This window comes from Chrysemys picta, chromosome 12 (assembly GCF_011386835.1).
Source record: "Chrysemys picta bellii isolate R12L10 chromosome 12, ASM1138683v2, whole genome shotgun sequence".
In the NCBI taxonomy this organism is placed as follows: Eukaryota; Metazoa; Chordata; order Testudines; family Emydidae; genus Chrysemys; species Chrysemys picta.
In genome coordinates, this window is record NC_088802.1 from 32863006 (window position 1) to 32876523 (window position 13518).

Sequence of the window (13518 nt, forward strand, 5' to 3'; positions counted from 1 at the left end):
TGCTGCAATAAAGAAATGAGGAAAAGTCACCAATCATCCCGTGACAACATGTGAACAATAATAATGGGTGCATGTTGCAGACCATCTCCAGCCCACAGCTGATGCAGACCCCCCTCTCAGGAAACGTGAGCTATTCGCTCAGATTCCACAGGCTCTCACCACACTGAATGCCTCTCTCCTATCACTGAGTGATCCCACATGAACAAAATGGTTAGAGCTGGCCAAAACTGGCATATTGCAGTGACATAATCTGTGTGAAAAATCGTGAAAAAATTTTGGCCAATTCCTTTCATGTGATTTTGTGTTCACCCACTCCCCCACCACATACTCACACCAACCCAGGTTTAAAAAATTTTTCATAGTATTTTGGGGAACTGAAAATTCTTTGCAGTGGAACATGTGAAAACCAACACCCCACTTTGAGATGATCTGCTTTGGATGCCAGTTTACTGACTGTACATTGTTAAAGTTCTGGATTTAGTTTATGATTCCTGTGTACCAAATGTATTAGCCCTTGGAAAAAAGAAGGGCAAATGCTTTAATTTCTTTAGTGGAATAAGGACGCTTGCAAGTAGTTGCTTTGATTATGTAACAGATGTTCACCGTACCTCATTGTCCCTAAGGTCATGCATTTTAAGGCTAGAAGGAACCATTGTGTTTATGTATATTACTTTAACCTCCTGCATAGCACAGGCCATAGAAGCTTACCTTGCAATTTTTGCATCAAGCCCACACCTTCTATTTGATCTATAGAATATCTTTGAGAAAGTTCCCAGTCTTGACTTGGACTGCAAGTGATGGAGAACCAACCACATCCTTAAGGCTTCCTCCGTGCCACGAGGGATTCCCAGCTGCTCTCTGTGGCCCCTTTGGACCTGATCCACAGCCCCTCCCAAGTCCTATTTTAGAAACTTATCACTGTTGGGTCAGTGGACTCCATGCGTTTGTTCCAGCTCCTCAGTTTTCTACTCCACAACTCTGTGATGTATATTTTGCCAGCCCCATTTATCTGGTGGCAGTTTATACATTTTAGTCACACATTCTGGCATGCCTCTAACAATGAATGTTCTAAACTGTTCTGCTGCACTCCGAGAATCCGAACAGCAGTGCTAAGGTACATCATTTGTTGGACATTGCAGATACTTCTGATGAATAATGAAATTAACGTGGTGGAGCTGGACTTCCTGCTTCGATATCCAGCAGAGCCAGGAGTCACGAGTCCAGTGGAGTTCCTGTCTAATCACTCATGGGGTGGCATCAAGGTAACTGTTTAATTTAAAATAAATGTCTTCAATATCTCTTATCGATATCTCTGAATCAAAGTCCAGTGAAGCCAATGGGAATCTTTGTGTTAATTCAGTAGGCTTTGGATCAATTCCTCTAGCAGTCAATAGATGGAACACCAGCCACAGTCTAGAGCTAGCACAAAGTGTTGTTTTAGGAAAGCAGTTTTCTCTGGTGGTGAAAGCAATTGGTTCTATTCCTCACTCTGCCACTGGCTCCCTGTGTGGCCTTGGGCAAGTCACTTTCCCTCTCCATGCATCAGATTCTCCCTCTGTAGGGAGCATCTGCTGAGCGGTTACAATTTGTAAAGCACTTTGGGATCTTTGCTGGCCAGGTGCTATGCATGGTCAGGATGATATGGGCAATTTAAGGCTGAGACAAGTATCTGTGGCTGTGGTGCAGAGACTTGTGGTGCAGAGACTTCTGCAGGAGGCTGTAGCCCCGACAATACCAACTGATATGACCTTAGCAAGGCTTGTGCACAGGGACATAATAGAGCGGTCTAAGAGCTGCTGCACTGGGAGGAGGGAGAGTGAAGGAATGACCCTTCTGGACTACCTGACTGCTTGCCAGTCAACTAGCATGGAACGTACTTTCTGCTTCAGCAGAGTGCTTAAACATATGCCTAACTTCAAGCATATGACTAGTCCACTGACATTAGTGGGTGACTCCTCTGCTTACAGTTACACATGTGTTTAAGAATCTTGCTGAATTGGGAGCCATATCTGTAGTTGTATTGCTGCTGATGAACAATCTCTGGTGACTGTTGTAATCCAGGAATGTGATGAAGGTGTTTGTTTATGGTACTTTATGACACATCTCTACTGATGCCCATACAGGTGTTAGTTTAAAGCGTTCTGGGGCATGGCCATTGGGCTTTGCTGCACTGCAGTGGGTTCTGGACCTGCTATCTCAGATATTAATGAATTTCTATGCTGGGGTGAAGTTGTACAATGTAGTGTGGGAACCACTGCTTCTGAGATCAAACACTCTTAAGGACTAAGACAGACTCAAACTGGACTGTTGTTAAAAAACAGAGAACCCTGCTACCATCTTGATTACCCCCACTCCCATTTTTCATTTTTGGGAGACCATTGGATCAAAGCTTCAAGATGCAAAGGGACCATGGGCTCATGGACCAGGGCAGCTAATGTGCCCCATTCCCCTCATTGTTAATACAGAAGATGGGCACCCAGGGACTTCAGGTCCTAGCATGAACTTGGCCCAGGCTGAGATCTGTCATCTCCATGGGCTGTACCTTTATATTAAAGATGTGGGTGGCTGAAATCTGCTCCATTTTACACATGCATTGAACTCTTTGCAAGTTGTCAGTGTTGTCCTCACTGCTCTAAGTTTTAATTGGCAGTGCCGTGCAAAATGTTGTTGGAACTTTGAGGCCAAACTAGCTCTGCTCATTCTTGCAGAGATGTCGCATAATAATGAATGAATTTTTTAAAAATAAACATACGTCATCTGTTCTTCCATGGTTCAGTGGGGTGTTTTACATGTTCAGGTGGCAGCATTTTATTTTTGACCTTTTAAAAACAAATTCAATGCATATTTAAAGTTAGTGCACAATAAAAAGAGATCAGTTTCTGAGCATAGAAAATTCATTCTTTTGTACCAAAATGTTATATTGTGTAAATATCTCACTAAAAGAGTCCTAGTTCAGCTCATGAACTCTTTGTTACCAAATACTAAATAGCCATTAGATTGTCCTTTGTGATCATTGTTTGCAGTATTGATTCTACTACAAGTTATAGGCATGATGTAAACTTTATTTGTGTTTATGTTTCATTACTGTGTGTTGATTTATTAGCTTTTGAGGTTTTGGCAGTTGTGGTTACTTAAGGAACAGTTCTCGTACAACCATTTTGTCACAGTCTGCTATAATTAGGTTAATTAGTCATGGCTAAACTTTCCTTTCCTTTTATCAGGACAATTAATGCTGTAATAAATTGTTTCTTCAATAAGGCTTGAATAAAGTATATTTCAGATTCATATTTCAAATTCTAAATAGAATTTAGGTTTCTATTTAATTTTTTATGGGAACATTGAAAAGTTACTGTGCTAAGTGCTGCAGTTGCCAGAGGTTTCAGGCTAAGAGAGTTGTGCCAAAGGATATCTGACATTAATATTTGAGGCCCATAGTGACTTTGAAGAACACCTTATTAACATGTTGGGGGACTTGGTGTACAAACAGCCTTGTCAGAATGAATGAGTATCATTACTTTATTACTAATGCATGCGTACTAATAATGCTGTACAGTTCTATAGCCCATTCCATCCAGTCATCTCAGACAATCATGATTTCTTCTTCGTAGCTCCCTGTGAACTCGTCCAAGGTTTCACAGAGCCATGGACAGAACTCAGGAGGCTTGGATCCCTGTTGCCCTCTTTAACCATTGAACCAACTGGCACTGTATAAAATGGCAGAAGTCTAGGTCTGTGCACAGCCCTGTGCACGGTAATACTCAGGTTCCTCATTGCAACATTAAATTAAACATATTCCTACTTGACTCTGTTTTTGGGATGCTTTGTGGAGGATCATCCCCCATTTTTCTTCCGTCCCTCCCTCAAGGCAGGCTCCCCAGCCCCCCATCACTGAGGCTGTATTTCAATGGAGGAGGGCTGGATGAGATTCCTTTCCAGGCTCATCAATACCACTTCTTGGAGGCCAGAGGTCAAGATCACGTCATGCAGATTTGATGTACTCCCAGCCCATCAGACACAGTTCAAAATGTAGTCTGATTGCCCATCTCTTCCCCAGGTACTTCACACATCCAAAACCTACTGTTCACAATTCTACTCGGAAAAGAGATGTAAAAATGGCACCAGGAGGGTCAGTGGTCATTGTCTGTCATTGATTCTCGAGCAAGTTAGCTTAGTTTATAATAAAAATGTGTTTTTTTTCTAATTGCACATGTTACACACTTAGCCTGGGATCCAAGAGTCAAGCTGAGCACTTTCCTTCTCAAAGATGCTTGAGAAGGAAAGTGCCGCTAATACATTGAGCTGTCCAGTTTCTCCATTACTTATGGTTGCTCACTAGTTATGGTACTTCTTCCTAGGCAATGCCAGTTCATTCAGTACCTTCTATTACTGTCTTCTGCCAGTTCCTGTTTGGCCTTCCTTGCTTTCTCTTTCCTCGCTTTGGTACCCAATTCAATGCTTGCTTAGCATGTCTCCCATCGTCCATATGGTGTACACATCACAGCCACCTGAGCAGTCTTTCTTTGATACTTTGTAACATGTCCTGTTCTGACAGCTCCCTTACTCTTGTATTTGTTATTTTGTATTACTGTGATATTCGTAATATCTTCCTCAGACGTCTGTGATGGGCAACATCCAGTCTTTTTTTGTTAGCCATTGTCATCAGCCACGTCTCTGCTCTGTACAGCAGCATGCTTAGTACAATCGCATGGTATAATTGGAACTTTAGTTTGGTGTGGAGAGAACTCTGACCAGATGTTGTTCATCCTTCCAAAAATGGTGTTTGCTTCTCCCAATTTCCTACGAATATCTTTATCAGAGTCACCTTTGAACGTCATCACATTCCCCAGGTAGCAGAACTTGTCTACCTGTTTGATTTCTTTTCTATCCATGTACAACTTTGCAACTGTTGTCCACTTTCCTACCTACATAATCTTGGGTTTCTATGCATTTACTTTCAATCCGATTTTTGTTGCTTCCTTTTCTATCTCTGATGTAAGGGCAATCATTCCATTCCATTCCATGTCATATTTAGAAATAGTAATGTGGTTGGCAAGTCAAGGTCATGTAACTCATTTTGGCTAACGCCTGTCCACTATGTCTTTTATTGCCAGCTAATGTACAGAGAATTGGTGATAACACACACCCTTGTCCAGTCATACTATCAAACCGCTCAGTCAGGCCTGTATCTGATCTTACTGCTCATGTACTTCCATCATATAAACTCCTTATTATGTTGGTCAATGTATCTGGTATTCTGTAGTTTCTAGCCATATTACAAAAGGTCTCTGTGTAGACACCGTTAAACACTTTCTTAAAGTTGATTAAGATGGATTTTGATGATCTGTCAGAGTGAATATCTGTTCACAACATGATCTACCTGGATAGAGCCCAGCCAGTTCGTCTCGTAATATTTCATTCACTAACTTCTCTTATGCTGAACAGCATGAAGTAGTGAATACTTTGCCTGGGACTGATAACATTGCAATACTTGTCCAGTTCCTGCACTGAGTAAGATCACCCTTTTTTGGGTAATGCCTTAATGATACCATCTTTCCATTTTTGAGGAACATGTTCTGCTTGAATTCTGTCAACCCCAGGAGCTTTCTCCTGTTTGAGGCCTTTGATGGCGTGTAGTGAGGCAGAGTAGTCTCCCTCCAGTATGGAGGTGGTTAACTCCCCTTGGTGGGCACAACTAACCCCATCCTGTCCTCCTCATAGGAAGCGCAGAAGCAGGGCAGGAAATATAAAAGCAGGGCCCTGCAGCTCAGTTGAGGCTGGACTAGGGTAGGAGGCAGATGTCATTCCCAGGGAGCTGAGCCCTCAGACGAACCTGTGATTGACAGTGGAGAGAACAGTCAAACCACTGCCCCAGGAGACAGCAGACCCCGGAGAGAGACGGAGGAAGGGACGCCTGACACTGAGAGCCAAGTCTCAGTGGTGACAGAGCAGTGCCAGCAGCAGCTGGTAGGAAATAGCCCAGGGAAGCAAGACGTTGGTCCAGTTGCACTGCCAAGACATGAAGCAGCAGCCGCACGTTTCCACACTGACCCTGTGGCAGGATTGCCCATCACTTCTAGGGCCCTGGGCTGGGACCCAGTTGAGTAGGGTGGACCTGGGTCCCCCTACCGTTGATGCCAGTCCCATACGTGGTGCTGGCTGTGCACTCACCTTAGGCCAGAAGGCCTAAACCATAGATTGTAGCTGTTTGCCCTGGCCTGGAGGTTGAGGGCTATAGACTGTTTAAGTGTTCCGCTCACACTCACCTGTCAGAGCCACAGACTGTGGTTGCTTACCCCAGCCAGGAGGCAGAGGACTATAGACTGGTTAAGTGCTTAGCCCACGCCCAGGGGTGAGACCGGGAAGCTGACGCTACCAGCTGCCTGGAAGTGTGTTGAATCCTCCTTTGAGAGACCTGAACTGCTACTAGGCCAACTTGCACAATTACAGGTCAGTACCCCACCCAATGAATTTCTGTGCCAACTTCTTGATGTTGCTAGAAGGGGGTGCCATCACCCTGAGAGGGAAGAGTGTTACATGGCTGCTTTAATTTCATCAGGTGTTATTGGTTCCTCTTCTATTTCTAACTTAGCCTTGGCATTTCTCTCAAATCTGTCCATGATTATTGTCTCTGGACAGTTTAATATAGAATGGAAATGTTCTTTCCATGATCTGACTTGTTCTTCATGCATTTTCAACATTTGTCCATGAGAGTCCCTGATGGGCATTATCTGCATTGGTTTGCTTCTTTCTTAGTGGTCCTTCATTATTCTATAGAACTTTTTGAAGTCTCTTCTCTGTGCTGCTTCTTCTGCCTCTGCAGCCTTCTCCTGAATCCAGGCATTTCTATCTTGCCTATATGTCTTTATCTTTCTCATTTTCTCTGTATCTTGCATCCACCTGTAAGAGTTCTGCCTGTGTCTTGCACTGTTCCTTTTTTGCATTCAGAACTAACAGCTCATCAGTCGCTACCTGTTTTCCAGATGTAATTCATGCATCTTTCTTCCACCCTCCTGTCTTGCTGAGTTAGACACTTCAGTCAGCTTCAGCACAGACCCAGGGGTGGGCCACACCTCTCTGCAGTTCACTGAAACTGAGATCCACTCAGCTCAGGGGCTTCTTAGTTAATAGGGACTTTCCCAGCATCCAGTATTCAGTCTTTCTGGGAGCCAAACCCTGAATAAATCCGTTTTACTCTGTGTAAAGCTTATACAGGGTAAACTCATAAATTGTCAACCCTCTATAACACTGATAGAGAGACATGCACAGCTGTTTGCTCCCACAAGTATTAATTACTTTCTCTGGGTTAATTAATAAGGAAAAAGTGATTTTATTAAGTATAAAAAGTAGGTTTTAAGTGGTTAAGTAATAACAGACAGAACAAAGTAAGTTACCAAGCAAAATAAAACAGAACACGCAAGTCTAAGCCTAATACATTAAGAAACTGATTACAGATGAAACCTCACCCCCAGAGATGTTCCAATAAGCTTCTTTCACAGACTGGACTCCTTCCTAGTCTGGGTCCAGCAATCACTCATCCCCCGTAGTTACTGTCCTTTGTTCCAGTTTCTTTTAAGGATTTCTTGGGGATGGAGAGGCCATCTTCTGAGCCAGCTGAAGAGAAAATGGAGGGGTTTCCAGGGCCTTTTATATTCTCTCACTTGTGGGCGGAAACCCCTTTGTTCTCCTGTGCAAAATCACAGCAATAAGATGGAGTTTGTAGCCACCTGGGCAAGTTACATGGCCTGCAAAAAGCTGAATCATTCATGGACAATGCCATTGTTTACATGTTAGCTTGAACGTTCACAGGAAAGCTCAGATGTCAATTGGCGTCTCCCAAAGTCCTTTGTCAGTTAAGTGTTTCTTGATAGGACTATTCTCAATAAGTGCCCATTCTCAAGAAGCTGACCAGATGCTTCACTGAGGCTACTTAGAATCAAATACATTGAGATACAAGTACATAGCCAATATTCATAACTTTAAATACAAAAATGATACACACATACAGACAGCGTAATCATAACCAGCAAACTACAACCTTTCCATGGACACCCCACTTGATTTCCTCTGTACAAGTACTGGTGCAACCATAGGACCCTGGTTGCAACAATGATCTATATGGTCACAGTTCATGTCAATAACGTCACAGTGATTGTCAACCAAATAGTCCATGTGAATATCTCAGAGATGGCACCTTCTTTGAGGGATGTCAGAGCCAGCAGAGGAGCAGACGTTGGCTCAGATAATTACCTTTAGTGGCCACATTACAACTTAAACTCAAAAAAGATCACAAAGATTAACAAAAAGAGTGTTATAGGAGTAAAGGATTTCAATGACAAAGAAATGCAGATCAGACTCCAGATTGCCTTTAGCAACTGTTACAGTGTTTTGCAGGACCCGGCTGATGATGAAGTTCTCAAGCATTAGAACTGGTAATAAAAGTGCTTCAGTCATAGTCCAAGTGGTCACATCCCTGAAACTCAGTCTGGATCTGGATCAAGAAGAAAAGGGATTGGAATCTGTAGTGCAGAGTTTATTAGAAAATATCTTGATGTTTGCATGGCTAGGGCCGGTGCAAGGAAGTTTCACGCCCTAGGCGAAACTTCCACCTTGCGCCCCCCTCCGCCCTGTGGCAGCTCCCTGCCACCCCCTCCGCCCTGAAGCACCCCCCTCGCGGCAGCTCCCCCCCCCAGGGAGCCGTGCGGCAGCTCCCCAGCTCACCTCTGCTCCTTCTCCTCCCCTCCCAAGCTTGCGGCGCCAAACAGCTGATTGGCGCTGCAAGCCTGGGAGGCGGGAGAAGTGGAGCAGCAACGGTGTGCTCGGGGAGGGGGTGTAGCAGAGGTGAGCTGGGGTGGGGCACCCCCACTGCAGCTCCCCACCCCCCTGGCCCGGGGAGCTGTGCGGCAGCTCTCCACCCCAGCTCATCTCTGCTCTGCCTCCTCCCCGAGCATGCCGCCCCTGCTCTAATTCTCCTCCCCTCCCAGGCTTGTGGCATCAAACAGCTGATTGGCGCTGCAAGCCTGGGAGACGGGAGAAGTGGAGCGGCGACCATGTGCTTGGGGAGGAGGCGTAGGAACGCTGTAAAAAAAATTGGGGGGACCGCTTTTTGGCACCCCCAAATCTTGGCACCCTAGGCAACCACATAGTTTGCCTAAATGGTAGCACCGGCCCTGTGCATGGCTCTGTAATTAGCTTTAAATATGGCTGCTGTCAGAAGACAGGATACTGGGCTAGATGGACCTTTGCTCTGACCCAGTGTGGCCGTTCTTATGTTCTTTTTCGAGTGATTGCTCATGTGTATTCCACAATAGGTGTGCATGCTTGCCACGTGCACTGGTGACGGAACTTTTTCCCCTAGCAGTACCCATAGGGGAGCACCCCAGCGACCCCTGTAGTGGCGCCTCCATGGCACAGTATAATGGGCGCTGCACGCTCCCGCCACCCTCAGTTCCTTCTTGCCACTAGTGAAGGTGCTTCGGAACTGCTCTGCTCCAGCTTTGCTGTAGCTCGTCCCCAAACTGCTTGTTCGTTCAGTGTATGGTACCTGTAGTTAGTTAGTTGTTTAGTTTAGCTAGAGCGCCCGGGCCAGGGCATGCCCGCGCCCCGAGTTTTAAGTCGTGCGACACTTGTAGGCGATCTATGCCATTGAGTGATCCGCATGCGGACTATCTGTGCTGTTTGGGGGAAACTCATCTCAGCAATCGCTGCAAGATTTGCAAGTCGTTTAAGCCTCGGACCAAGAGAGAAAGGGACATTAGGCTCCGGGCTATTCTGATGGAGTCGGCACTGACCCCGGTTCTGGCACGCCATTCCGAGTCGGCACTGGGCACTGCAGTGTTGGTGTGCGGCGACCCTTCAGCGACATCGACTAGTCGGCACCGCTCCCCGTCCATGGGGCATGCCAAGAAGGCTAGAAAGAGGCCTTCTTTGCCACAGCACCGGAGTAAACCCGGGACAGAGGCTAGACCCACGTTGGGCAGTCCTCAATCCCCACCGGCCGCTAGGCCTCCGACTCAAGTTTAGCAGAGTAGCCTGGCCCATTCAGAGCAGGCCTCCCCAGATGTCCGGATGCCCTCCATGCCAGAAGCCCTGCAGTCAGCCCAGGATATTATGTCCATGCCAGTACCAGGAGCACCGCTGATGTCGGCCCTGTGCTCCAGAGGCAAGCCGCCGCTGGGATCTCCGCAGTTGCCCCTAGCTCGGTACCAGTCTCGGTCGAGGGAACATTCCCGATGCTGTTCGCTGCCCCGTGACCATTCAGGGCAAAGTCCACGTGGATCGCCCTCAACGCCCACCAGGCTGTCTGGTTGGGTTCCGTCTGACCGTCTGCACCACTCCGCCTCGAGGAGCAAAAACCGACAGGACCGAGGCAGACGACACCAAAGGTCCTCGTCTCGGAGGGGTTATCGTAGCCAGTCACGGCACGGACGTCGATGTCATTCCCATTTGGCAGCCCCGGGCATCGATCACCGGCGTCTCGCCATCGTGGGTCCACCCGCCAGAGCCGATCATGGAGCAGTTGTTACCATCGGTACCGGTCCTCCAGGTCGGGATCGCAGTCCCGTGGTCAGCACCACTCCCGGAGCCGCTGCTCCTCCCAGTCCGGGAACAGCAGCAGGTCGTATGTCAGTCCGGCCTCCCTTCATAGTTGTCCATCGATGTGCCAAGCCAGCCAGGCCGAACAGCTGGCCCCACCGGTGCCACAGCAGGTGCAGTGGCACCGGGCCCCATGGGTCCTCAACACTATCCCCCCCCACCCCTGTTCCTCCTGGGGGACCCCTCGCACGAGGCCCTGCTCGAGCAGAAGGTGGGGCAGCTCCTGGGCCTAGGAGCGGTAGAAGCGGTACCCGGGAAATTCAAAGGCAAGGGGTACGACTCCCGCTATTTCCTTATCCCGAAGGCCAAAGGGGGGCTCAGGCCCATCTTGGACCTGCGACGCCTGAACCAGTACATGGTGAAGCTCAAGTTCCGCATGGTCTCCCTGGCCTCCATCATCCCCTCTCTGGATCCCGGGGACTGGTACGCTGACCTCGATCTGCAGGACGCGTACTTCCACATTCATATATTTGTGGGGCACAGACGCTTCCTCTGTTTCACGGTGGGGCAGGAACACTACCAATTTACAGTCCTCCCATTTGGTCTGTTCACTGCCCCCAGGGTATTCACGAAATGTATGTCGGTGGTGGCGGCCCACCTCAGGCGCCGGGGGATCCAGATCGTCCCCTATCTGGATGACTGGTTGGTCAAGGGCAGCTCCCGGTCACAGGTGCAGGATCACGTGGCGCTCCTTCTGTCCACGTGCACCACTTTGGGCCTGTTGGTAAACAATACCAAGTCCATGTTAGTCCCAGTTCAACGCATAGAATTTATCGGGGCGGTCCTGGATGCTTCATCGGCCAGAGCCTCCCTCCCACCAGAGAGGTTCGAGATCCTGAAGGGGCTCATCGACACAGTCACAAGGTTTCCGGTGACACCAGCCAGAGTGTGCCTCCAGCTCTTGGGTCATATGTCGGCGTGCACATATGTGGTCTGTCACGCCAGACTCAGGATGAGGCCCCTCCAGCTCTGGTTGGCCTTTCAGTTCTCCAAGGCCAGGGACAGGATGGACAAAGTCCTCACGGTACCTGAACCAGTGATCACCTCCCTACAGTGGTGGTCCTTCCTGAGAAACATGCTCCAAGGGGTCCCGTTCAGGGGCAGAGCCCCGTCGCTGGAGCTGGTGCCCGATGCGTTGGACCTGGGATGGGGGGCCCATGTGGGGAACGTTCACAGCCAAGGTCTGTGGTCAGCTGACCCTCCACATAAACGTCAAGGAGCTCAAGGCAGTACAGCTGGCATGCATGGCCTTCCGCTCGCACCTGGAGGGCTGGGTGGTCAGGGGCCTCATGGACAACACAGCCTCGATGTTCTACATCAACAGGCAAGGTGGGGCCCGATCCTCTGCCCTCTGCTGCGAAGCCCTCAGGCTGTGGGACTTCTGTATAGCCCATGACATCTGCCTACAGGCCTTCCATGTGCCAGGCGCCCGGAACACGCGGGCAGATCACTTGAGCAGGGACTCCTCCTCTCAGCACGAGTGGTCTCTCCACTCAGAGGTGGTGCACAGACTTTTCCAAGTGTGGGGAACTCCCCAGGTGGATCTGTTCACCACTTGGCAGGACCGTCGCTGTCCCCAGTTCTGCTCCGGGGGGGAGGCTGGGACGGGGCACTATCTCCAATGCCTTCCTCCTGTCCTGGTCAGGCCAGTTTCTCTATGCCTTTCCCCTGTTCCCGCTGATCAGCAAGGTCCTGGAAAAGATAAAGACGGACAAGGCCCGGGTCCTTCTGATTGCCCTGTCATGGTCCAGACAGCATTGGTACGGGACCCTCACGGGGCTGGAATTCGCACCACCATGGCTGTTGCTGTCCCACTGGACCTGCTCTCCCAAGACCAGGGCCGGCTCCTCCACCCCAACCTAGCGGCATTCACGTTGTGGCTGCTCAGTGGTTAGGTAGGGAGGAAAGGACATGCTTGGAAGGGGTTCAGCGCATCCTCCCAGAAAGCAGGCGGCCCTCCACGTGCTGAGCCTACTTGGCAAAGTGGTTTCAGTTTTTCAGATGGGCAGATGAGCAGGGCATTTCCCCGGTGGCTGCCCCAATCCAGCTTATCCTTGACTACCTCCTTCACCTTAGAGCCCAGGGCCTGGCGCCCTCATCAGTCAAGGTGCACCTGGTGGCCATATCGGCCTTCCATGCTCTAGTGCAGGGCCACATGGTATTCTCCCATGCTTTAACTGGCCGATTCCTTAAGGGTTTGGATTGTCTCTTCCCGTATGTTAGGCCCCCAGTCCTGCAGTGGGACCTAAACTTGGTGTTGGCCCGTCTCACGGGGCTCCTGTTTGAGCTGCTAGCTACGTACTCCTGGTCACATCTCTCATGGAAGGTGGCCTTCCTGGTTCCGATCATGTCGGCTAGGTGGGTGTCGGAGCTCAGGGCCCTGACCTCCAAGCCCCATACACGGTGTTTTCATAAGGATAAGGTCCAGCTCCACGCACACCCCTTGTTCCTCCTGAAGTGGTCTCCGCCTATCACGTGGGTCAGGACATTTTTCTGCCAGTCCTCTGCCCCAAGCCCCATGCGTCCAGTGAGGATTGCTGCCTCCACACGCTGGATGTGTGATGGGCTCTGGCCTTTTACCTGGAGCAGACTAAGCTGTTCAGGAAGTCCTCGGAACTGTTCATTGCCTCGGCCAAGCGCATGAAAGGTCGGCTAATCTCCACTCAGCAGCTCACCAACTGGATCACATCATGCATCCGTACCTGTTATGACCTGGCGGGAATCCCTCCACCACCAATTGTGAAGGCGCACTCGACTTGGGCGCAGGCTGCGTCGGCTGCCTTTTTGGCCCACATCCCCATTCAGGACATTTGTAGGGCTGCCACGTGGTCTTCAGTTCACACGTTCACCTCGCACTATGCGATTGTCTCCCAGACCAGGGATGACGCCGGGTTCGGCAGAGCTGTGCTCCGTCCCAAGAATTTG

General features: G+C 49.1%; 1 protein-coding gene across 1 annotated transcript in view; it reads left to right on the forward strand.

Annotated features, from left to right (window-relative positions):
- The window catches only part of DNAH9 (dynein axonemal heavy chain 9), a 405383-nt gene that overhangs the window by 289614 nt on the left and 102251 nt on the right, over positions 1-13518 (forward strand). Inside the window, exon 59 of the mRNA XM_065563307.1 lies at positions 1140-1262. Coding sequence (XP_065419379.1) covers positions 1140-1262 — 123 coding nt within the window. The remainder of the gene's footprint in view (positions 1-1139; positions 1263-13518) is intronic.